The sequence below is a fragment of the Aulostomus chinensis genome, chromosome 20 (genome assembly GCF_037954235.1).
Source record: "Aulostomus chinensis isolate RoL2024-O1b breed Wild chromosome 20, RoL_Achi_v1.0, whole genome shotgun sequence".
NCBI classification, from domain to species: domain Eukaryota; kingdom Metazoa; phylum Chordata; class Actinopteri; order Syngnathiformes; family Aulostomidae; genus Aulostomus; species Aulostomus chinensis.
In genome coordinates this window covers 25317793-25343733 of record NC_141339.1, presented here as the reverse complement: position 1 = coordinate 25343733, position 25941 = coordinate 25317793, and the positions used below count along the sequence as shown (strand labels likewise).

Below are 25941 nucleotides of genomic sequence, written 5' to 3'. Positions count from 1 at the left end.
AGATCTCCATTTGAATCCTTGTGCAAGAATCTTTTCATGAAAAAAATGCTTTTCTTTCATTGGCTTCCATGTCATGTGACCTTGGGGCTTCAGTGCCAGACATTTGCACTGGCCACCAGAGGAGTGAGAGGTCTGTCATGTAAGTCGAGAAGGAGTGAGAGGTCTGTCATGTAAGTCGAGAAGGAGTGAGAGGTCTCAGGAGAGGAGTGAGAGGTCTCAGGAGAGGAGTGAGAGGTCTCAGGAGAGGAGTGAGAGGTCTTGTAGGCGGCAGCCGATCTCCGCGGGTTACTCAGGTGTGACACAGGAAACAGAGGAATGTGACGAGCCTCATTTTCACCTACGCGAGACAATCCGGGGAATCGAACATGTGAGCGAGTCTCCAGCGATCAGGCGTGAGTTCTTCTGACTGTGACTCTTTAGTTCGAGTCTCCAGGTGAGTCCGTCCGCCACCGGAACTGTTGAGCTCTATTCCGGGTATCGGACTGCTGGTCTTGGGCAACATGCCGGATCTGATCAGCGTGACGGAGTTCATCTCCGAAACTAATGAAGACTACAAAGCTCCGACCACGTCAAGCTTCACCACCCGGATGTCCCACTGCAGGAACACGGTCGCAGCCCTGGAGGAGGTTAGCGCGCGCGCGCACACACACACACTTTAATCTTTGTGAGGACCCTCATTGACATACTACATTCTCTAGCCTCCTCCCCTCATCTTGGCTCGCTCAAGCAATTCTTGACCTCCAAACAGCCATTTGAAGCTGTGAGGACCACCTAAAATGTCCCCCTGGTGTAGCGCCTGTTCTGGTCCTCACCAGTTTGCAAGTACAAGAACCCACGGTGGCGTGTTTGTGTCTGCATGTTCAGAAACTTTGTGGTACAGCTGAAGTTCTTCAGTTGAAAGAGGAAGAGAGAGGGACTTCCTCTTAGTTTGCCAGTTTGGAGTTTTGCAAGATGATGATGATGATGATGAAGCAAATATGTTAATGACTTTGGGAAGAGGAAGCAGCAGTGAGAAGGTTGAAGGTCACAGGGTTAACCTGACATTACAGAGATCATGTTGGTTTCCAAGATTCTTCAGTGAACGGTGGCCCATGATTGGCTTCCAGTCATGTGATCTCACCAGTCCTTGCAGTCTCCGCCTCCTAGAGCCAACAGAGCAACAGTGGACCTTCAAGTAGTTCTCCGAGAAGTTGAATATATTTTAGAAATACTTCATCCCTGACATTCTAACTTCCTGTTGGACTACAAATGTACCTCATTCTTACTAAACTGTGATCAGAGGGATGGACATCATGAGAACCCTTCCCATCAAGACAGGCCATGAAAAAGCTTCATGGCTTCCAAAGACCAGTTGCCTAGAAACGCACTGGTTTCACGTGAAGAACATGCAGTGGACCAGATCCAGCGCCGCTCCACACAAACGACCCCTAACCTTGTGTGTTGTTGGTAAATGGAACGCAGTTTGAGTTACTGAACACCTGATGGTACTCCAGAGCTGAAGAGAACTGAAGCCAAGAGCAGATCACAAGAATGTGCCCAGCGTGACCAAGAAGAGGGGCGGAGTCAAAGTGGTGTCACTAAGTTACTTGACAAGTGGCCACAAATTCATTTTTTCTCAGGTCTTCAGTTCAATATGGTGGTGTTTTAACTTGAACACCCATTTTGTTCCTATGCTGTTGCTGCTTGCTTAGCTGCTAGCTAGCGAACGAGTCTGGGCTGCATGTTGAAGATGGTGATGGCTGGATGTCAGGTGACTGACAGGATGGCGGTGTCTCCTGGAGGTGGACGAGGCTGAGGTAGAATGATGAGTGGAGAGGAAGCGTCTCCACCACTGACGCCTGTCTTCAGACACCTTTCCTAGTTACATATTTGTGCCTGATCTGTCCTGTTGAGTGAGGTTGATCTTCATGGAACGTCCCCCTCCTGTTGCATTCTGGGACGGTTTGAAGAGGCCTGAAGCCAGAGAGCAGCTTCACCCACCTGGTCGAGTCCCAACAAGTCCCGCGGTCTCTTCTGCACGGTCCCTCCTCGTTCTTCGCTTCCCTCCGGCTTCTTTTCTTTCCTCACCTCCGAGTCTCCTGAGGTGTATTAAGAGGGGCGGCGACCTGCTGTGGTACGGACCAAGATGGCCGTCCGTGTCTGCTTACAGATGATGGTTCTGCAGTCAAGTTACATAATTTGCATCACAACTGTCACCATGTGCAGTTCTACTCTCCTGTACAACCTGATATTTGAATCTGGAAGTTTTTTAAAACTATTGCAGGAATGACTGCATTTTTGTAGAGATGAACGCTTGTTCTGCTGTAGGACCGCAACGCCAGCGTAGGAGTTGCTGGTTCAGGTTTGTATACGTGAGGCAATATGACCAGCAGTTTCTCTGGCGAATGTCGAGTCACGAAACCGCAATAATGGAAGTACGTCAGTGAATCCTGCAGCCGCTAAACTCTCCTCCTGCTTTAACCTCCGTCACTCTCCCGGCAGATGCTCTGCATCACCATCATCACCTTCCCTTATGAGTTCTTCTGGATGTTTGGGCTGTTAAAGATTCTGAAACTGGCGAGCGAGTTGATCCTGACATTGAAAGAAACAGAAAGTGTCGTGAAAGTTGAACAGGTTCTCAGGGTATTTCTGACGTGAACCAACCAGGAAACCCTTCAGTCGTCAAGTGTCTTCAAACTAAACGGTGCACGGTGATGCTTTCAAAGACACAACATGATCCAAACCAGAAGAATGCTTCCTGTTCTGGAGCAGAACATATGGAGTGCAGACCGTGACCGTGTGTGTGTGTGTGTGTGTGTGTGTGTGTGTGTGTGCGTGTGTGTGTGTACACCCGCCCATGTGCTCCTCAGGTCCTGGATGTTGACCGATTGGTTCTGTTCAAGATCAAGAAGTCTGTGAAGGCCATCCACACTTCGGGCCTAGGTGAGACACTCACCTGCACCTCCACCAACTCACTTCCTGTCAGTTGGTTCATGTCCAGAAAAGCTACAAGTCCGATGCTGGTTTGGTCCTAAACTGCCATTTACTGTCGGTCTGACCAAAAACCCAGTATTCTAACAGTCGTTGGCTTGTTGTCATGGCACCAGACCTCTGGAAGTCATGAATTCATACTTTGTCCAAATCACCATCATGATGATGTTATGACAATTAAATCAGTCAAAAATTCGTCAATGATGTCATGACACAGACACAGTTCCTGTCTGACACATCTCACATCACCTTCTTGTCAATCAACTGCTATGAACAATCATTTATGAGCTGATAGTGATTGACAGGTTGGTAACAGCTGAGATCAAAGCATCAAAGACCAGTGAAAGTGTGTCTTCCTTTTCTGAAGATTAATTACATTTGACAACATTTTGATCACAATTTCAGACATGAATTTCCAACATGAAAATTGATTTGGATTCTAAGAACACTAATAATGTTAATCAATGTTTTGTTTCTGATCAAAATAAATTTCAGTACATTAAAAAAAAAAAAAGCTAATTAGATCAAGTCAAGTCAGGTTTATTAGTGTGTCACCAAACCCCAACCAAAGTTCTGTCCTGACTCTGTCCAAGTAGAGCAGGTCCAGCACCTCCCTCCTTCAATGAACCTCCACCCAACAATTCTCCATCAGCAGCACATCCTGCAACAGCAGCCACCAGAACCTTCCTTTACCAGCAGGAAGGTGGAGCAGATCCAGGATCAGTGGGGACGGAGAGAGAGCAGGAGAGCAGGACAGAGACAAAGACAGAGAATGGAGGAGGACAGAGAGACAGAAGGAAAGAGAGGGACAGAGATAAAGAGAGAGAGAAAGGAGGAGAGACTGATGGACAGAGACAAAGACAGAGAATGGAGGAGGACAGAGAGACAGAAGGAGAGAGAGGGACAGAGATAAAGAGGGAGAGAAAGGAGGAGAGACTGATGGACAGAGACAAAGACAGAGAATGGAGGAAGACAGAGAGACAGAAGGAGAGAGAGGGACAGAGATAAAGAGATAGAGAAAGGAGGAGAGACTGATGGACAGAGACAAAGACAGAGAATGGAGGAAGACAGAGAGACAGAAGGAAAGAGAGGGACAGAGATAAAGAGGGAGAGAAAGGAGGAGAGACTGATGGACAGAGACAAAGACAGAGAATGGAGGAAGACAGAGACAGAGGGAAAGAGAGGGACAGAGAGAAAGAGAGAGAAAGGAGGGGAGACTGATGGACAGAGACAAAGACAGAGAATGGAGGAAGACAGAGAGACAGAAGGAAAGAGAGGGACAGAGATAAAGAGAGAGAGAAAGGAGGGGAGACTGATGGACAGAGACAAAGACAGAGAATGGAGGAAGACAGAGAGACAGAAGGAGAGAGAGAGACAGAGATAAAGAGGGAGAGAAAGGAGGAGAGACTGATGGACAGAGACAAAGACAGAGAATGGAGGAGGACAGAGAGACAGAAGGAGAGAGAGAGACAGAGATAAAGAGGGAGAGAAAGGAAGAGAGACTGATGGACAGAGACAAAGACAGAGAATGGAGGAAGACAGAGGGAAAGAGAGGGACAGAGATAAAGAGGGAAAGAAAGGAGGAGAGACTGATGGACAGAGACAAAGACAGAGAATGGAGGAAGACAGAGGGAAAGAGAGGGACAGAGATAAAGAGGGAGAGAAAGGAGGAGAGACTGATGGACAGAGACAAAGACAGAGAATGGAGGAAGACAGAGAGACAGAAGGAGAGAGAGGGACAGAGAGAAAGAGAGAGAGAAAGGAGGAGAGACTGATGGACAGAGACAAAGACAGAGAATGGAGGAAGACAGAGAGACAGAAGGAGAGAGAGGGACAGAGAGAAAGAGAGAGAAAGGAGGGGAGACTGATGGACAGAGACAAAGACAGAGAATGGAGGAAGACAGAGAGACAGAAGGAAAGAGAGGGACAGAGATAAAGAGAGAGAGAAAGGAGGGGAGACTGATGGACAGAGACAAAGACAGAGAATGGAGGAAGACAGAGAGACAGAAGGAGAGAGAGGGACAAAGAGAAATAGAGAGAAAGGAGGGGAGACTGATGGACAGAGACAAAGACAGAGAATGGAGGAAGACAGAGAGACAAGGAAAGAGAGGGACAGAGATAAAGAGAGAGAGAAAGGAGGGGAGACTGATGGACAGAGACAAAGACAGAGAATGGAGGAAGACAGAGAGACAGAAGGAGAGAGAGGGACGGAGATAAAGAGGGAGAGAAAGGAGGAGAGACTGATGGACAGAGACAAAGACAGAGAATGGAGGAAGACAGACAGAAGGAAAGAGAGGGACAGAGATAAAGAGAGAGAAAGGAGGAGACTGATGGACAGAGACAAAGACAGAGAATGGAGGAGGACAGAGGGACAGAGATAAAGAGAGAGAGAAAAAGGTGGAGAGACTGATGGACAGAGACAAAGACAGAATGGAGGGAGACAGAGAGAGAGGGACAGAGAGAAAGGAGGAGAGACTGATGGACAGACGGGGACGTGAGCAGGTGGAGCTACGGGTGGCAGCTGGAGCCTCTTCAGGTCTGGAGCCTCCTCCAGCAGCACCAGGATCTGGGATGAGGGGAGAAGAAGAGGAGTTAGTAACACGTCTGAGGACAGGAGGAGGAGAGAGAAGCCCAGTGCATCATGGGAGATCCCAGCAGTCTGAGCCTATAGCAGCAGATCTAAGGGCCAGCCTAAGCAGTCCTGACTATAAGCCTCATCAACAAGGAGGTCTTAAGTCTGCTCTTAAACATAGAGAGGGGTCTGGGTCCTGGACTGAAACTGGGAGGCGGTTCCACAGGAGGGGAGCCTGATAGCTGAAGGCTCTGGCTCCATTCTACTGTTAGAACTCTAGGAACCAGCAGGAACCCTGCATCCTGGGAGTGAAGGGTTCTAGCTGGATCATAGGGGACTAGGAGCTCTGTCAGGGATGAAGGAGCCTGACTGTTGAGGACTTTGATGGTAGAAGGAGAATTTTAAATTCTGTTCTGAATCTGACAGGGAGCCATGCAGAGAAGCAGTCCAGGAGAGACCTGGTCTCTGCTACCAGTTCTAGTCAACACGCGGCAGCAGCGTTCTGGACCAGCTGGGGAGTCTTTAGGGACTTATTAGTCCAGCCTGGGAGGAGGGAGGTGCAGTAATCCAGCCTGGAAGTGACAAAAGCAGGGACTAGTTTTTCTGCATCTTCTTGAGCCAGGATGTGTCTGATCTTAGCGATGTTACGTAGATGGAAGAAGGCGTCCTGGAGGTTTGTTGAATGTGGGAGTTACAGGGTCCTGGTCAAAGAGAACTCCTAGGTTCCTTACGGTGGTGCTGGGGGCCAGGGTGGTGCCATCCAGGGTACCTGTCTCATCAGGTCAGGTGGTCCTCAGGTGTTTGGGCCCAGCACAAGAACTTCAGTTTATCAGAGTTTAATAAAGGAAATGATGGTCCTCCATGTTTCCTGTCCTTCAGACAGGCCTCCAGTTCAGTCAGCTGGTTTGTTCCATGTGGATCATTGATGAGTTCAGCTGAGTGTCGTCTGCATAGCAGTGAACATTAATGGAGTGTTTCCTGATCATGTGACCTAGAGGAAGCAGGGACAGGGTGAAGAGGACTGGTCCAAGCACAGACCCGTGTGGAACACCAGAACTGACTGTAGTGGTCTCAGAGGAACCATCATTAACTGGTACCACCTGAGATGACCTAGTAAATATGACCTGAACCAGTTTTGTGTGGTTCCTTTAATACCAGTGACAGGTTCCAGTCTCTGTTGAAGGATATGGTGGTCAGTGGTACCAAAGCTGCACTGAGATCTAATCAGACCAGCACAGAGACCAGTCCCTCATCTGGTACCAGTAGGAGGTCACTGGTACCTTTGACTAGTTCTGTTTCTGTGCTAGGATGAACCTGGAACCTGACTGAATCCTCCAATCAGCTGTTGCTGTGGAGAAGTCACAGAGCTGTTTAGCAACTGCTTTCTCCAGAACCTTGGAGAGAAAAGGAAGATGTGAAGTTGGTCTGTAGTTGGTAGAACTTCTGGATCCAGGCTTGTTTTTGAGGAGGGTTTAATTCCTGCTACTTTAAAGGAATGAGGGACGGAACCAGATACCAGCGCCACATTGATCATATCTAAGAGGGAGGGGCTAACGAGGGGAGAGAGTCTTGGAGCAGCTTAGTTGGGATGGGGTCTAGGAGACAGCTGGAGGTTTAGAGGAGGACATTATTGAACTGAGCTCATGAAGGCTGATGGGAGAAAAACTATCCAAGTGTGTGTCTGGTCCTCCAGCTGCCTCTAAGGTTCTGGGTTCTAGGAGCCATGTTGTCAGCTGATGGCAGCAGGAGAAGAAGTTTCTCTCTAATCAGGAGAATTTTGTCATGAAAGAAGTCCATGAACTCTTCGCTGCCCAGAGAAACAGGACTACTTGGTTCAGTAGAGCTGTGGCTCTCTTTCAGTCTGGCTCCAGGACTGAAGAGGAACCTGGGTTGTTCTTGTGTTCCTCTGTTAGTGCTGAGTAGTCGGCTGCTCTGGTTCTATTCGAAATTATGGGCGGTTCCGATTAAATCAAGTGGCACATGTAAACAGTTGACCCGAAGTCTTCAATCGGAATGAAGAAAAAGTCTGTATGGAAACGTGGGCAGCCTCTGTTACAGTGGGACATGACACTGAATTTAGCACCAATGGAACCACTTCCTTAAATCCAGGTGTGGCCTGATCAGACAAACATCTGGAAACTACAGTTTTCCTGAGTGGAGTGTAGCTGATCAGTCCAAATTCCAAAGTGATTGATTGGTGGTCTGATAAAAGCGTTCTGTGGAAACACAACCAGATGTTCAGCTTCAGTTCCACATGTTAGGAGGAGGTGGAGGTGTGGTTGTGACAGTGAGAGGTTCATGGACAGACTGATGGACACCAGTTGAGTCTAGGAGAGAGAGAAATGCAGGACCAGACTGTGGTTATCAACATCCTCATGAATACTGAAGTCTCCTCCAATCATGACTTGATCTGATTTAGAACTAAACTGATAGAAACTCTGAGGATTCAGATCAGAATCCAGAGTCAGGACCAGGAGGACGGTCCTCAATCATCAATCAGAGAGGCTCATGTGGGCTTTATCATCATCATTTTTTCCTCCAAACAATGAGTCAGTAAACCAATCGGTGATCATTACTGACGAGTGAACAAAGCCAGCAGATTCAGCCCCTGGGATGTTTCTAGCAGAGGGGGCGGAGCCAGCTGGAGGAGTAGAGAGTTTGAGTTCAGCCAGGTGGAGTCCAACATTCCTGTCATACTGGTCCTGTCCCAGCATGCCGAGGGAGAGGCGCCGCCGCCCCAAGTGGTTGTTAAACAAGCTGGCAAGTGTAAGGCAGGAAGGAGAATTCTGTGTCTCTTCATTCATTGATCTTTGACCCTGTTCAAGAAAATGTGGTCTCAAAAACCTGGTCCAGCTTACCGGGTGGACTAGAACCGTCCCTTTTTCATTCTCATAATGATCTTGTGTGCAGGTGTTATCATCTTATCATCAAACATGAACACACATCAGATTTATGGAACCAGAACCAGAACACTGGACACACTTGTTCTCGTCTCTGCTGGAGCGCTAAATAAATCACGTTTAGATTTACTCAGTCGTCCTACATAAGCTTTTGTGTGTGTGTGTGTGTGTGTGTGTGTGTGTGTGTGTGTGTGTGTGTGTGTGTGTGTGTGTGTGTGTGTGTGTGTTCTTGCTACATAGTGAGGACTAGAATACATATTTAACCAACAGAGTGAGGACATTTTAGCCGGTCCTCACATCTTCAAAGGGCCGTTTTAAGGTCAATACTTGGTTTTAGGGTCGAGGTTAGAATCAGGTTCTGGTTAGGTTTAGGGTCAAGGTTAGAATCAGGTTCTGGTTAGGTTTAGGGTCAAGGTTAGGGTCAGGCAGTCAGTTGAGAATGTTAGGGGGAGGGGCTAAGGGAATGAATTACATCAATGAAAGTCCTGACAAAGATAAGTACAAGGATGTGTGTGTGTGTGTGCAGTGTTGACTTTGGAGAACTTAAACTATAACAAATTTTTAAAGAAAAACTTGATGAAAAACATGAAATTTAATAAAGAAGCAAAAATCTCAATGGTCAAATTAATAAGTGCAGACAACTTAAGCAGCTATTTTTGTCAATCAAACTTTATTTATATTGCACTTTTCGTACAACTGAGTTGTAGCACGAAATGTTTCACAATAATCAACCAGAGAGAAAGAGTCAGACCCTCACCATGGATGCAAGTATCAGTCCAGGAACCAGCAGGGGCCAGCAGCAGTGGGGACTATGTGCTCTGACAGGTATGAAGGAGGGCTTTGATGCTAGAAGAAGAATCTAGAATCCTGTAGAGGATCTGACAGGGATCCAGTGCAGAGAAACCAGTACAGGGGAGATCTGGTCTCTCTCCTGGTTCTGGTCGGTCCACTAGCAGCTGGAGGGTCTTGAGAGATTAGTGGTGCAGCCTGATCTAGGAACCCCAGTTTCCAGCCTGGACGTGACAAACGTCTGGTCAGTTCCTCTGCGTCTTCCTGAGCCAGGATGTGTCTGATCTTAGCGATGTTCCGTAGATGGACGATGAGTGAGCGATGAACTGATACTACAAGTTTGTACATGAATATATTTGTATACTCTGAACATGTACTGCAGCTCATGTGGAGAATGAGGAGCAGTACATCCAGTCCATGGAGAAGTTTGGTGACAAGTGTGTGTGCAGAGATGATGCAGAAGTTGGCTCCGCCTTCCTCAAGTTCGCCGTGTTCACCAAAGAGCTGACGGCGCTCTTCAAAAACCTGGTGAGGGGCTTTTCGTCTGTGAAAGCACCGCCACCCCCAGGCTCTGAGACTGTCTCATCTTTTGCTTTTGCAGCTGCAGAACATGAACAACATCATCAGCTTCCCTCTGGACAGCCTGCTGAAGGGAGACCTGAAGGGCGTTAAGGGGGTGCGTCCTCTTCTTCTTCGTTTTCATCAGCAGACACATTTCACTCTTTTCCTCCTGTCTGGCGAGGGAGACCAGGATCTGGCCTCTGGTGCGCGAGGTGAATCAGCCTGAGTGCTGGTGGATGTAAAGACTCAGCCGCTGGACAAACAGCACAGACCTTTGAGTTGTCGGGGGGAGGAGGCTCCACATGGTCAGTGCCGCCACATTTACGATGCAGCGGTTCAGACAGATGTTTGCGGCGTCCATCCCACCACGATTGTCCATAAACGCCTCATATTTGACAGCTCAGTCTCTTATTCAAATTCAGATGTGAATTTATGCGCAGGTCCAACTTCACCTACCATGGGTTTGTTGTCATGACTCAGTGCTGCGCTGCAATTGGTCGATCTGCTGAGTGACATCTGTGTCTCCTTCAGGATCTGAAGAAACCGTTTGACAAATCCTGGAAAGATTACGAGACCAAACTGTAAGAACCAGTAAAACCTGAGAACGTGACAAAGCTATGAATGAATCCTGTAAACGTCATGAAATAATTGTCTCTGACATCAGGTTTGGACATTTGATTTATCCAATATTCAGGAGTGACCAGCAGCCCTGTCTAAAACTTTTTTGAATTTCTTTTATTTTGATAAATGATTGCTGTCTTAACGTGACCTTTTACCTCCCAGTGCGAAGATTGAGAAGGAGAAGAAAGAGCACGCCAAGCAGCACGGCATGATCCGCACAGAGTTCAGCGGAGGAGAGATCGCCGAGGAGATGGAGAAGGAACGCCGACTCTTCCAGCTGCAGATGTGTGAGGTAAGGTCACCAGGGGTCACAGGTCAGCTGGGGGTCAAATGTGTCACACTTGACCCGTGACATTCATGCGATTATACATCAAACATCCAAGCATCATTGTGTAAGTGAACAGTAATGTAAGAACTCGGGGACTCGTTCTAGTCTCTCCGCTCTCTCTGCAGTATCTCCTGAAGGTCAACGAGATCAAAGTGAAGAAAGGTGTCGACTTCCTCCAGAACCTCATCAAATATTTCCACGCCCAGTGCAAGTACGTCCATACATACACAGAGACAAGCGCTTCCGATTTCTGCCTCCAACCCAGCAGGGGGCAGCATGCGGCCAGGAAGTTGGGGACGAAAGTTGTACTCGAGTTTACCTATCGACGCTCACCTTGTCACAATCTTTGAGGGCACGCATGACTCCTTGTTAGAAAATGTTGAACATTGTAAATTATTGATTCAAAAAATTTCTGTTTGTGTTTTCTGAAGTAGACATTTATTTTGGTGCTGCATTTTCTTTCTTTCTTTGTGTGTCCAGTTTTTTCCAGGATGGACTGAAGGCAGTGGAGAGCCTGAAACCATCTGTTGAAAAACTGGCGTCAGACCTGACAGTGGTGAGGAAACCTTTAGCTTGACTAGCATGAACAGTTACTTTAGTAATGACTCCTCGTATCGATGGAAGGTGAGGAGTGAAAATCCACATCATCGTTCTAATGTCTTACGTCTGCTCGGACTCAACAGAAGAGATTTTGGTGGTCAGACGTCATTACAACCTCACAAATAACATTTTTTTGGCCAAAAGGGTTCACAAACGGAAAGCTAACATGACGAGGGAGTCAAATGTGTTTTATCAGATCAAACAGACGCAGGACAGCGAGAGGAAGCAGCTGACTCAGCTCCGAGACGTGCTGAAGGCGTCGCTGCAGTCGGAGCAGAAAGAGGTGCTGAACTGCAGTTGACAACATCTTTGTTCTGACTTGGCTAACATGCTGCATTTGTCCTGAGGGTGGCGCTTGTGCGAAGGTGGTTGAGAGATGCCACTGATCATCAGATGTTTGCTGGCGCTGTGATAGTCAACTTCCTGTCTGTGGTTTAATGTAGCGTGCAACTTTTCTCAGGATGCTCAGGCCAAACAGAACGCCGGCTACAGCCTCCATCAGCTGCAGGGCAACAAGGCTCATGGTACCGAACGCTCCGGCGTGCTCTACAAGAGGAGCGAGGGGTGAGGGAACTCCACCTCCCAGAATCCTGCAGGACAATCAGTCTGCAATCAACAATGAAAATAAATGATTCTTTGTCAATGTCAGACTTAGGAAGGTATGGCAGAAGAGGAAGTGCGCAGTGAAGAATGGCTTCCTGACCATCTGCCACGGCACGGTAAGCCCATGAGGAGCCCCCCCCACCCGACGTGCATGTCCAGGTGGGAAAAGTCTCCTGATATCAGCTGGGAAAATTCCTCTCCTTTATTTAGCTGCTTCTTATTTTTCTTTTTTTATATTGAAGTTTTTACACGACGAGTCAAATGGCCAATCAGGACAGAGCAAGCAGCAGAGAAAGAGGAGGAGGAGGAGGAGGAGGAGGAGCATAAGGAACAGGATGACAGAGAGAAGGGTGGGATGCTACTGGGGGGCGGGGCTAACACAAACGCAGCTGCTTCAGTCAATTAAAACACATTATTAGAAATAATCAGGGTTCAACTCAGGTTCACGTCCATCGTACACTCGCGTCTGTGACAGCCGAACACCGTCACAGATGATGAAAAACACAGCGGGACAGAAAAGCTGAGCATTTATGATGTTGATGCTGAACTTCATATTTGTACAGAAATCTTCACACGTACACCACCTTTGTGATATGAATCCCTCAGTCCAGGTATTCATGGCCCCCAGGAGGAGTCGATGTTGCCTAGTCTCACCGTCACCGTCCGATTCCCATGAAATGCGTACATGAATGAACAGAAACCTGCGAGTCTCCAGTTGATGCCAACTCTTCTGTCCGTCATCAACCGCAGCAGAAATAACCATCACGCTGTGTCACACTGGTGGAGGCCAAGATGTCATGGCAACATCACAGCCCTGGTGACATCATCAGTGTACATCTGAAATTCTCACTTGAGGTTCTGTACGTTTGCTCCAAAATAAAAGGTCAACACATTTGCAGCACGTTAACGGCAACGTGCGCTCTGTCTTTCATCCTCTGATGTTGGACAGCAGACATCAGACGCTGATCTTCTTGGTCCCCTGAGCGAGGGCCCTGATGATCACATGAGAGTAGGCAGCGACACAACCCTCACGGTTGAGGTCCGTTCTGGGGCGCTTGGGATCGGAACTCATAACAACATGCCCATGTGTTTTTGACTGGACGTGGTTGTGTGTGTCAACAGATGTGTTTTTTACAAGCAGAATGATCAGTCATGCTAAGAGCATACTACATGTACATGTAAACACATGTACACATCAAAGTTACGACTACTCATCCTCGGGTGAACATGAACGTCTGAATAAAATTTGTGTTCATCCAACCCTTGCTGAGACGTCAGTCAGAACCACCTGGTGGTGGCGCTAGAATCTGTAATCGCTACAGGAGATGTAGAGAGTGCAGGTGACACTTCAGGGTTCATCTTCTGAGGAACATGACCATGAGACTTTTGGACTGAAGTTGAAGCCTCCATGTTTGTTCGAGGGTTAAAGGAACTTCCGTGTCTTCCTGCCATCAACCCTTCCCCTCCTCCGATTGTCTCTCAGGCCAACCGACCGCCGGCCAAACTCAACCTGCTTACCTGCCAGGTGAAGAGGAACCCTGACGAAAAGAAGAGCTTCGATCTGTTCTCACGTAAGCTGCTCGGCTGGTGGCGTGGTGCATTCACTTGACCAGCCTGATTTCACTTTGTCCTGTTTGTCTCCTTCAGATGACCGAACGTATCACTTCCAAGCAGAGGACGAGGCCGAGTGTCAAATGTGAGTAGTTTGACCCATACCTGTCTGACCTCTGACCTTCTGTCACCTAACATGCCTGTGGCGTGTGTTGTGTCAGCTGGATGTCGGTGTTGCAGAACAGCAAAGAGGAGGCTTTGAACCAGGCATTCAAAGGCGACCAGAACGAAGGAGACAACATCGTCCAGGAGCTGACCAAAGCCATCGTGGTGGAAGTGAAGAGGATGAGCGGGAACAATGGCTGCTGCGACTGTGGTGCCCCGGGTCAGTAGTACTACTACTACTACAACTACTGGGACTACGACTAAAACTGCAAGTTGTGACACTGCTCCATTCAGGAGTTTTTATTGGTGAAAATTCAACAGTTGACGAATCAATGAAATGACTGAAAAAGTCGTCATCATCCTCTTCATGCCCTCTAAACCGCCATTTCATCCCCTAAGGTCCCACCTGGCTGTCCACCAACCTTGGCGTGCTGATCTGCATCGAGTGCTCGGGGATCCACCGGGAGATGGGGGTCCACTACTCCAGGATCCAGAGTCTTGACCTGGACGTCCTTGGAACCTCTGAGCTGCTGGTGAGACCACCGCGACGCCCGAGACCATTTGATTTAAAAGCGGTCAAGAATAAACCTGTGCTGCCAGCGTCGTAGTCATAGTTACCTTAACGTAGCGGTACGTGACGGAACCTCCTGACCTGCCCTGTTTCAGTTGGCTAAGAATGTGGGAAACGCCAGCTTCAATGAGATCATGGAGGCGGAGCTGTCACCACAGGATGTCACCAAGCCTGAGCCGAGCAGTGACATGTGAGTGACCTCGTAATCAGGTGAAGGATGAGTGTCGATGATAAAATAATGATCCCATTCTCTCTCTTTCTCTCTCTCTCCCTCTCTCTCTCTCTCTCTCTCTCTCTCTCTCTCTGGCGGCATGCTGGTTGCCCCTCCAGGCAGACCAGGAAGGATTACATCACCGCCAAATACACAGAGAAGCGGTTCGTCCGGCGGTTGTGTGCCGACAGTGCGTCCAGGCTACCGGTATTGTACGAGGCTGTTCGTAACAGAGACATCCTGTCCCTCATCCAGGTGTTTGCTGAGGGTGTGGACCTGATGGAGGCGGTCCCACAGAGCAGCGAGCACGTATGACAAAACCGACACCAACACGGGGTCACACAGATTAGAGCTGTAACAGCCTCAGATATCAGACTCTAGCGGGCTTCAGGGGCCGGGCCAAATGATTCCAAGATTTCATGCTCATCCCAAACTTTTCAGGCATTTCAGATCTTTAAGTGTCAAAAATCATTGGGGAAATCAAGAAACAACTTTCTGGACAAATTCCATTTTGCTCCATCAAAGCATCAACTGACAAAAAGTTGGAAAATTACTGACTTCTTATCAGCCAGTAATTACTTAAATGGACCCAATGTCCAGCTGAGTTCTGATATAAAAAATAGTGTCATAAATAGACAGTGATCATAAATCATGATTATTATTCTGTGTGTGTGTGTGTGTGTGTGTGTGTGTGTGTGTGTGTGTGTGTGTGTGTGTGTGTGTGTGTGTGTATCAGGAACCTGGAGAGACGGTGCTCCACCTGGCTGTCCGTATGGTTGACAGAAACTCCCTCCACATAGTTGACTTTCTTGCACAAAACAGGTAACCAGTCATTCCACATATGTCACATGTCATGTGACAACAGGACATCAGAGGGATGAGGGGTGTTAGTAATAGAACAGGAAGTGGTCATCTCCCGGTTCCTCCCCAGCAGCCAATAGGATCGCTCCATGTGATTGTGGTGATTGAATCAGTAAATCAGCTCTGGTGAACAAAAGTTGATGATCTTCCAGGTTCAGTTCATCAAGATCATCTTCACTAATGAACCCTCTGATGATGCTGGAAGCCTGGATGCTACGTTAGCAGTGCTAAGCTAACGTTAGCCTGGGAAGGAACGACACCAGGGTCACATGACTTCAAGGTCACCACCACTGAGCTTCAGACTTCTTGTGTTTCCTCTGATGACCTTTAATGACCTCCATGACCTCTGTAGGCTCCTCTAGACTCTTGTTAGCAACCCAGGTTTTTAAGACTCCACCACTCCAACATCCACCGGTCTGGGGTTTACTGGTGGATCTGATGTAGAACTGAACCTCCAACATCCACCAGTCTGGTGTTTACTGGTGGATCTGATGTAGAACTGAACCTCCACCATCCACCAGTCTGGTGTTTACTGGTGGATCTGATGTAGAACTGAACCTCCACCATCCACCGGTCTGGTGTTTACTGGTGGATCTGATGTAGAACTGAACCTCCACCATCCACCGGTCTGGTGTTTACTGGTGGATCTGATCTAGACCTGAACCTCCACCATCCACCAGTCTGGTGTTTACTGGTGGATCTGATGTAGAACTGAACCTCCACCATCCACCAGTCTGGTGTTTACTGGTGGATCTGATGTAGAACTGAACCTCCACCATCCACCGGTCTGGTGTTTACTGGTGGATCTGATGTAGAACTGAACCTCCACCATCCACCAGTCTGGTGTTTACTGGTGGATCTGATGTAGAACTGAACCTCCACCATCCACCGGTCTGGTGTTTACTGGTGGATCTGATGTAGAACTGAACCTCCAACATCCACCAGTCTGGTGTTTACTGGTGGATCTGATGTAGAACTGAACCTCCAACATCCACCAGTCTGGTGTTTACTGGTGGATCTGATGTAGAACTGAACCTCCAACATCCACCGGTCTGGTGTTACTGGTGGATCTGATGTAGAACTGAACCTCCAACATCCACCGGTCTGGTGTTACTGGTGGATCTGATGTAGAACTGAACCTCCAACATCCACCGGTCTGGTGTTTGGATTCTCCAAACATTGTCGGACCAAATGGATTAAAGCGTGACAGTAAAGGTCACTCAAATGTCTGTACTAAACCGTCTGTAGCCACAGCAGTGGAGGAGGAACCTTTGATGTAAATACATGTCAGTTGTAATAACTTTTACTGCCAGCAGATGTTGCATGGTAACTTTAACATTCATCATCCTAAAGTGTGTGTGTGTGTGTGTGTGTGTGTGTGTGTGTGTGTCAGTGTGAACCTGGACAAGCAGACGTCCAAAGGCAGCACGGCGCTGCACTACTGCTGTCTGACGGACAACAGCGAGTGTCTGAAGCTGCTGCTGAGAGGAAAGGCGTCCGTGTCCATCAGTAAGAAAGCACATCTTCCTGACAGAGCAGGAGGACGCCAGAATGCACGCCATTGCGGCTTGGGAAGCTGAACTAGTCGCACATTGATTCATGTGACATCAGCTTCACTTTGTTGGCAGCTCAGTGTCCACTGTTGCCAACGCCTCCATTTTCACTGACTGTTGATTTGTCCCCACAGTGAATGAAGCTGGCGAGACAGCGCTGGACATCGCCAGGCGTCTCCACCACACTCGCTGTGAAGAACTGGTGAGACTGTGTTTCATCTCTAGTAGTTTCACCTCCAAACTTGATATATGGTGTAAAATTGGAAATGAGATCAAATTGGATTGAGCTGAATTGCAGATGATTAAAGGGACAGGGTTTAGTCTGAGCGAGCTGGCGCCGTCTGGAGGGGCTGCCATCTCTCCCTTCCCTCTCTCACCAAAGATTGTTCAGGTGTGTGTTGGAATGTAGTCTGGCAGGCGAATGAGCTTCACCATAGTAGTAGACTGTCAATGTCCTCCTCGTCGGATTGCAGTGTTCACGTGGCTGCCATATTGGTGTGACCCAGCCACGACCCCTAGTGCATTTATGTTGTAGAGCACAGGAGGTCCGTGTGTTAGGGCGGTGGATGGTGTGTTTATTGTAATAAACACTTCAATAAAAGAATATCCGGAGTGTGTAAAGCTTCCAACAATGAACGTCAGTCATCTGATAAAACCTAATTCAGTGCTTGACTGAAATGAAGTAATTAATGATAATGATCAGATAGTTTGCTCATAACTTCCTGGTGGGCGGGGCCACACGTTCACCCAGGCCAACCTAGGTTGTTTCCTTGTTCCACAGTCAGAGGAGAACAACTGCTATGCTTGGCTTCTGTGGACAACATTCTACCCATCATGCAATTCACTTAGCAAGCTGGTGATTGAACCTGCACAGGCGTCGCTCATCTCAAACCGGCCAGACGTCGATAGAGTTTTCAGCCTGAACTCATGCTAAGGAAGTTCGCAGTTCCTTGTTTCTGATTTGCAGTGCTGTGGTGGTTTGCTGCCCCCTGCTGGTTGGGAGGGGAAATGTGAAGCACCAGCTTCAACACTTCAAACTCCAAGTGACATGCAAAGTGTCCTAAACTTCAGGAAACTATATTAAATTAAATTCACTGAAAGGAGCACCAGGCTCCCAGATTTATTTGTACTCTTTGTCATAATCCCTGAATCTGTCACGATGTCTCGATGATAATCAATAAACTATGATGTTTAAAAAAGGAAGCATCAAAATCCATAACACATAAGGAATGCAGGGCCAAATTTACCTCCAACCAATCAACAACTGCTACCAGCTAGATTGGTTGGCCTGTTCAGCTGTCAATCAACGGCTAAAACCAGACTGCACCTGATTGGGCAGCTTAGCTCTCTGTCAAAAGGCTGAGACCAGGAAGCCTAAAGCGGGTATGAGGGCCTTGTTGGATCGGTGTCAGGTGAGCAGCGTCCAGGAGGACGAGCACGGATCCAAAAGAAACCACAGCCAAAAGAAAAAGGTCTTTTTATAGAACGAGCAACAGATGAGCGGAGAATGATAAAAGGCTCGGTGCAGTCCAAGGATTCCTGGGTTCATTTGCTCTCTGGAGGAATCGTAAAGAACCTAAAGGCTGAGCTACGGACGCACAAGTAGCAGCCTCTCTGTTGGACAGGTGAGAAACCTGTTTGCTGACTCAGCTAGCGAGCCGTAGAGACTGCATTCGCGCTAGTTTACTGTCAATGCAGGCTGTGAGGAGCGGAGAGGGAGGGTTCATGATCAGAGTACGATTCAAAAAAACGATATAGACAGATTTATGCCACATTGTTTAAATATCGTATTTATTTTATTATATTAAAAAAAAGAAAATTAAAAAACCCAATCAGGCGGCGCCTGCCCCTCCTTTAACAAAATAATCTCTCACATATCCAGCACCCTCAGGAAAACGGATGGTAGAGATGAAAACAACAACAACAACAGACGTCGTGATTGTCATTCACTGTGTCTGATGGCTGATTCTGACTCTGTCTCAGTTGACGCAGGCTCAGACAGGGAAGTTTAACGTCCATGTCCACGTGGAGTACGAATGGCGCCTCCAAAACGAGGACTTGGATGAGAGCGAGGACGAGATGGAGGACAAGGTGAACAATTTGCAGCTCGTCAGCTGAACACCTGTCAGGACGCTGTTTAACACTCTATCGTCCGGCAGCCGATCCCCAACCGGCGGGAAGAACGTCCAGTCAGCTGCTTCGTGGCGGGCAGCGGCCCCCTGCAGCCCAACCTAGCATCGTTGGCGAGGGAGGCCACCTGCCTGGTGCGGGACAAGCAGCGGACACAGGTTCCCAGCATGATGATCAGCAACGAGACTTACGGCACCATGCTGGACTTCCAACTGTCACCGCCAGGACCCACGCCGCCGCTGCCGCCCCGAATACCCACCAGAGGTCTGCCATGCCCACCACTCCTCAGGCTGTTAGATCAGAGCTGCCGCCGTCAGATCAGCAAACATTCAGTGGCTGCAGCCTCAGTTTGGTGTTGCAGTCTTGCATGCTAGCAGGGCAGCGCTCATCCATCACATGGATACATGATATTGAAACAGATGATCGCTGACATGTGACTGATCACAAGTCACTTTATCATGTTTTGTCATCAACACGGCTGCCATGTTGGATTGCAACACCACACCCAGAAGAGTGATTGACATGTTGATATCGTTCTCATCTTCAGGGAGTGGGCAGAGCTTGGCAACATGGATTTCCTAGAATAGACGCAAACAAAGCTGTGGATGGGGCACCAGTCAGTTGATCCAACCTCATGTACGTCTTTCCTGAATAAAAAAATGTCATGTCTCACCTACATCCAGGATCAGGACCAGCTGCCATGGAAGCAGTGGGAAGACAGCGGTCATCCTCCGACCCCCCCAACCCGCACAACCCGGAGAGAAACGCCTCCATGTATGGTGAGTGTCACTTCCTGTCATGTGTTTGATGTGTTCACCTAAAGAAGGCGGAGACACTCAAGCTGATTTGATCAGTGCAGGTTACATCCTCCCACCTGCTGTAAGAGCTTCCACATAACAGGAGTTCACTGTTTTGATTCAAAATGGTCATGTTCTGGTACTGAGGGCCGTTTGCAGGGGCATAGTCCTCCTCCTCCAACATGGTGGGCGTGTCTTACAGACCTCAGCAAGATACATTACTGACTATTCCTGAATTTGGGGAGCCGTGCTTCCATGGCAAGTTTTAATTGCATCAGGCAGCAACAGGGAGCAGACCCCCCCATGTGTGACTGTTAGTTTATTATCATTTTACAGTATTTGTTTCAGTTTTGATAATAACACTAACAATATCAGTACCAATCACATGGCCTGTCTTGTCCCAGTGCTCCCAGCAGTTCCTCCCCCTCCTCCAGTCAGCAAGAGGTCCAGCATGTTGGACACCAAGACTCTGTCAGCCAGGAACATCCCCCTCCCACCTCTGCCGCCTCCCCCCACTGCTGGACTCCCCTCTGTCCCCCCGGTCATCCCAGCACCTCCAGTCCCACCCCCCATCCCACCACCACCCCACCACAAGGCTCCACCACTCCCACAGCCCCTCCCCAGCCACCAGCCGAGCAGGGCACCGAATCCCAAGTCACCCAAATCATCCAGTGGGTACGTAATGATCAGTCCTGGTCTGTACTGGGTATTTCCCATCTGTACTGGTTGGCTCTGATATGTACTGTCTGTTTGGGTCTCTACTGTCAGTCTTAGTCATTTCTGGTCTGTACTGGAGTTTACTGGTCTGTACTGGAGTTTACTGGTCTGTACTGGTCGGTCTGGTCTGTACTAGTGTTGTTAATCTTGTGACTTTATTTTTGTCTGATTCAGGTCAGAGAAACGTCCTCGAGAGAGTCGAACTGGATTGAAGGCCAAACAAGGTACACAAACACACACGCAATGCTGGTCCCCAACGTGTTGTGGTCAAAGAAACCACAACTCCCAGCATGCCTATGGTGACAATGTCCCAACCCAGAGTTCCAGATTGGTTTCTTCAGTTAAACCTGAATCTTAGAATCTTAGGCTGCTGTGTGAGGCATGGCACCAGTGACCAACTGGTTCTGATGAAGGACTGACGGTTATGATCCATCCATCATCCCTCCATCCATCCCTCCATGTTCTCCTTCTTCTCCTGTTCAGGGTGGTGGGGGTGGAGCCTATCCCAGCAGCCTTCCCCCTGGACAGGTCACCAGTCCATGGCAGGGCCAACACATAGAGACAGACAACCATTGGCTCTCCCAGCCACGCTTACGGTCATTTTAGAGTCTGGATTAACCTGGTCCCCTCTTGATGTCTTTGGACTGTGGGAGGAAGCCGGAGTACCGGAGAGAACCCACGCAGGCACAGGGAGAACATGCAGACTCACCCACAACCTTCTTGCTGGGGGGCCACAGCGATGACCACTGCACCACCATGCTGCCTGGGTCTGATTCAGTTGACCATTTTGGAAAATGCTGAAATGGCCTCTGACTGGCCTACCAGGTCTGTGCGGCGTCTTCCCCTGTCACCTGATCAAACTCACCACCAGATGGTGATCAGTTGACAGCTCAGCTCCTCTCCTCACCCCAGTGTCCAGAACATGCGGTTGCAGGTCAGATGATAAGACTATAAAATCGATCATAGACCTAGGATGTCCTGGTGCCACGTGCACCGGTGGACATCCATATGTTCAAACATGGTGTTAGTTATGGACAAACTGCGACTTGCACACAAGTCCAACAACTGAACACCACTCGGGTTCAAGTCAGGCTTGCCGTTCCTCCCAATCACGCCCCTCCAGGTCACACTTTCATTGCCAGCATTAGCGTTGAAATCCTCCAGTGGGACAATGGAGTCCCCAGTTGGGCCACCATCCAGCACAATTCCCGAGGACTCCAAAAAGGGTGTGTATTCTGAACTGCTGTTCGGCGCACAAGCGCAGACAACAGTCAGGACCTGTTCCCCGACCCGAAGGGAAGCATCCCTTTCACCCACCAGGGTAAACCCCAACATACAGGCAGAGAGCCTGGGGGCTATCAGAAAGCCCACCCCGGACCTCTGCCTCTCACCCGGAGCAACTTCAGCAAAGGAGAGGGTCGAGCTATGTGTCAAGGTGAGGCCAACTATATCTAGCCAGTAACGCTCAACCTCTTCCACCAGCTCCAGCTCCTTTCAAAAGCCAGCTTCCATGCCTGGGGATCAGACAGCCAAGGCCCCCGCCTTGGTCTGCTGCCCAAACCACAAAGCACTGGACCCTTGCTGCTGTGGACCCACACGAGGAAAAATCCATGTATCCCTTTCGGGCTGGGCCCGGCCAGACCCCATGGACTAAGGCCTGACCACCAGGTGCTTGCCATCCGGCCCCTATCCTGTGCAGACCTGATTGTCCCAAACGAGAAGTGAGGGTTTGGTGGGAATGCCTGGCAGAAGAACCTGTCAGAATGATCTTCAACTCCCACTTCTGGCACAGCTTTGACCACATCCCGGGGGCAGTGGGGGACTTTGAGTCAGAATGGACCATGTTCCGCTCTGCTAATGTCGAGGCGGCTGTTGTGAGCTGTGGCCGTAAGGCTGCTGGGGCCGGTGGCGGCGGTAATCTCCAAACCTGCTGGTGGACACAAGAGTTGAGGGGAGCCGTCAGGAAGAAGGAGGCTTACAGGGCGTGGCTGGTCTGTGGGTCTCCAGAGGCAGCCGACTGGTACTGGTAGGCCAAGCGGTGTTCAGCCATGGCAGTGGCCAAGCCAAAAACTGGAGCGTGGGAAGAGATCGGTGAGGCCATGGAGAATGACCATTGGTCAGCTCTGATAAGGTTCTGGCAAACCATTCGTTGCCACAGGGGGGGAAGGCAGCAACTTGCTTCACAGTTTACAGTGGGGACGGGAGGGTGCTGACGTCAACTGGGGAAATAATTAGAGTTCGGGGAGTGCTTGGGGGGGGGGGGGGGAGTCATACAATCTCCAGGGTAGAAGTCGCTGAGGCAATTAAACAACTCTGCAGTGGCAGTGCTCCGGGGGTGGATGAGATCCTCCCTGGGTATCTCAAGACTCTGGATGTTGTGGGGCTGTCCTGGTTGACACGTCTTTGCAATGTTGCGTGGACATTGGGGCGGTGCCTTTGGAGTGGCAGACCAGGGTGGTGATCCCCGTCTTTAAGAGAGGGGACCAGAGGGTGTGTTCCAACTATCGGGGGATCACACTCCTTAGCCTCCCTGGAAAGGTCTATGCTAGGGTACTGGAGAGTAGGGTCAGGGCGATAGTCGAACAGCAGTGTGGTTGGTGTCCCGGCCGTGGAACCGTAGATCAGCTCTTCACCTTCACAAGGGTGCTGGAGGGGTAATGGGAGTTTGGCCAACCAGTCCACGTGTGCTTTGTGGACCTGGAGAAGGCTTATGACCGTGTTCCCAGGAGCACCCTGTGGGGGGTACTCCGGGAGTATGGGGTGGATGGTGCCTTACAAAGGGCCGTTCAGTCTCTCTACCGCAGGAGTGAGAGTCTGGTCCGCGTTGCCGGCAGTAAGTCAGACTTGTTAATAATAATAAATAATAATAATACATTTTATTTATAAGGCGCCTTTCAAGGCACTCAAGGTCGCCGTACAACAGTTTTAAAAACAATAAAACATGCACAATTTAAAAGAAAAACAACAACACAAGTCTCTAGCAGAGCACAGAAGAGGGCATTCAGCCATACGCCTGTCTAAAAAGGTGAGTTTTGAGATGTTTTTTGAAGGTATCAACGGAGTCAGTGTTTCTGATGTCAGGAGAGGGTTGGACTCTGCCAAGGCTGCCCTTTGTCAACGGTTCTGTTCATAACTTTTATGGACAGAATTTCTAGGCGCAGCCGGGTGGTGGAGGGTATCGAGTTTGGTGGTGGGAGGATGTCATTTCTGCTTTTTGCGGATAAGGTGGTCCTCTTAGCTTCATCAGGCCACGACCTCCAGCTCTTGCTGGGACAGTTCGCAACCGAATGTGAAGGAGCAGGGATGAGAATCAGCACCTCCAAGTCTGAGGTCATGGTTCTCAGCCGAAAAAGGGTGGCCTGCCCACTCTGGGTTGGGGGGGGGGGGGGGTCCTGCCTCAGGTGGAGGAGTTTAAGTATCAAGTATCTTGGTGTCTTGTTCACGAGTGAGGGTCGGATGGAGCGGGAGATTGTCAGACAGATTGGGGCGGCATCCGCAGTGATGTGGATGCTAAACCAGTCCGTTGTGGTGAAGAGGGAGCTTAGCCAAAAGGCGAGACTCTCGATTTACCGGTCAATCTACGTTCCAACCTGTGGTCATGAGCTCTGGGTAATGACCAAAAGAACAAGATCATGAATCTTAGCGGCCAAGATGAGTTTCCTCCTCAGGGAGGCTGGGCTCTCCCTTAGAGACAGGGTGAGAAGCTCAGTCCTTCAGGAGGGACTCAGAGTAGAGCTGCTGCTCCTCCAGGTAGAGGAGTCAGTGGAGGTGGTTCAGGTATCTGGTGAGGACGCCTCCCTCAGGAGGTGTTCCAGGCATGTCCGACCACAGGGCCGACCCAGGACACGCTGGAGGGATTATATCTCTCCGCTGGCCTGGGAACGCCTCGGGATTCCCCTGGAAGAGCTGGGGGAAGTGGCTGGCAGAGGACAGTCTGTGCTTCCTTGCTGAGGCTGCTGCCCCCACGACCCGGACCAACCGGACGCCCTCCGACTGCAGCTTGTGACCGCCTTTGTCTCCATAGCAACTGCAAGTTAAGACAATTGCAAAGCTTGAAGGCTTCTCATGGTTCTGTGATGTCATGTGTGATTCCTGCAGATTCTCAGCCCAAATCCCCGCATGGCTCATCTCCTCCGACTCCGCAACCCAGAACCACCTTCAGTGTAAGAACACCGCAGCAGTCACATGACCAACAGAGACGACGCTGGACAAACGTGTCCAAAGAGGACAAACACATTTAAACTGGCAAAGCCTTAAAAATCCTCAGATTCTGATTCTGAGTGTGTGTGTGTGTGTGTGTGTGTGTGTGTGTGTGTGTGTGTGTGTGTGTGTGTGTGTGTGTTGGGCGCACAGAAACAGAAGCCCAAGCGAGTGAAGGCCATCTACAGCTGTTCAGCTGACAACCCTGATGAGCTCACGTTTGTGGAGGGTGAGGTGATCGTGGTGGAGGGCGCGGAGGACGCCGAGTGGTGGGTGAGTGTTGTGTAATCAACCTGCAAACATACTGAGGTCCGTTAACTTTACTTGTATTGTCCAATTTTCCCGTGTCACATTCAAACCAGCTTTATTGCCGTTTAGTTCCAAAAAATTCATCAAAGCATCAAAATAACAAAAACTCAACAAACATCACCTAAGTTCATCATGTTTAAGCTTTTTGTCAGATATCATCAATTACTTTCTATCTGCTTGTTTTCAGTTCTGATAACAGTTTTAGTGGAATGCATCCTGTGGAGAAACATTCCAAGGAGGAAGAACTTGGAGGGCGTGGGGTTGTGGTTTGTGTGTGTGACCCAATGCTCCAATGTTTCAGATCGGCCACATTGAAGGAGAACCGAGCCGGCGTGGCGTTTTTCCTGTCACGTTTGTCCACTTTATCACAGAGTGACTGGGGACAGTTCCCACCCTGGGGACCAGCAGAAAACAGGTGGACTGGAACCACAAAATTTTTGGGGACGCCCAAGACATTAACAGCATGTTCAGACAAAACGAGGCAGACCTGAAACCTCCAGACCAAAACCGGCCATCAAGTGCTGTTATATGACCTTAATAAATAATTCTACAATCACAGTTTTACTTCAATTCTTGTTTCGCTCATCATTACTCCTTCTTTTGCTCATGTTTTTTTTCCATAGAAATTCATATAATTTATTTCAGAACTTTAAAAAAAGGCCATTTACCCTGACATTTGTTTTTTTCACAACGCTGCAAAACTCACTTAACCTTCATTTTCCAACTCCCCTAAAGCTGTTGAGGCTAATTTGGCACACAAGGGTTTTACAGTGTGGATGAAAAGTTATCAAAAGAAGAGTGATAACTTAAAGAATGCAAAAGTTGTGAATAAATAATGCTTCAGTCAAAAGAGGAAGTTTCCTTGGCAACAGTTGGATGAATTAATTTAATTGATTCACCTCTGTACCACTTGTGGTGCCAATCTGTCGAGA

At 49.0% G+C, this 25941-nt stretch overlaps 1 protein-coding gene across 1 annotated transcript; it reads left to right on the top strand.

The window, feature by feature from the left end:
- Positions 1–111: 111 nt before the first annotated feature.
- Positions 112–25573, top strand: asap2b (ArfGAP with SH3 domain, ankyrin repeat and PH domain 2b). Its single transcript, XM_086188737.1, has 28 exons — positions 112–626; positions 2850–2922; positions 9614–9759; positions 9833–9907; positions 10324–10373; positions 10576–10705; positions 10867–10952; positions 11222–11297; positions 11538–11624; positions 11802–11905; positions 11991–12060; positions 13428–13515; positions 13592–13640; positions 13717–13880; positions 14060–14193; positions 14327–14421; positions 14562–14751; positions 15179–15264; positions 16697–16812; positions 16991–17058; positions 18840–18947; positions 19016–19250; positions 19670–19765; positions 20188–20458; positions 20675–20724; positions 24599–24663; positions 24854–24973; positions 25311–25573. Exons 1-28 carry the CDS (start codon positions 501–503, stop codon positions 25383–25385), a joined length of 3033 nt encoding a protein of 1010 aa, XP_086044863.1. The 5' UTR covers positions 112–500; the 3' UTR covers positions 25386–25573.
- Positions 25574–25941: the final 368 nt, after the last annotated feature.

Coding starts and splice junctions, on each gene's coding strand:
- asap2b (XM_086188737.1), top strand. CDS start 501: ATGCCGGATCTGATCAGCGTGACGGAGTTCATCTCCGAAACTAATGAA. Junction 14,752..15,178: donor TCCCACAGAGCAGCGAGCAC/GTATGACAAAAC, acceptor TGTGTGTATCAG/GAACCTGGAGAGACGGTGCT. Junction 24,974..25,310: donor CGGAGGACGCCGAGTGGTGG/GTGAGTGTTGTG, acceptor CCAATGTTTCAG/ATCGGCCACATTGAAGGAGA.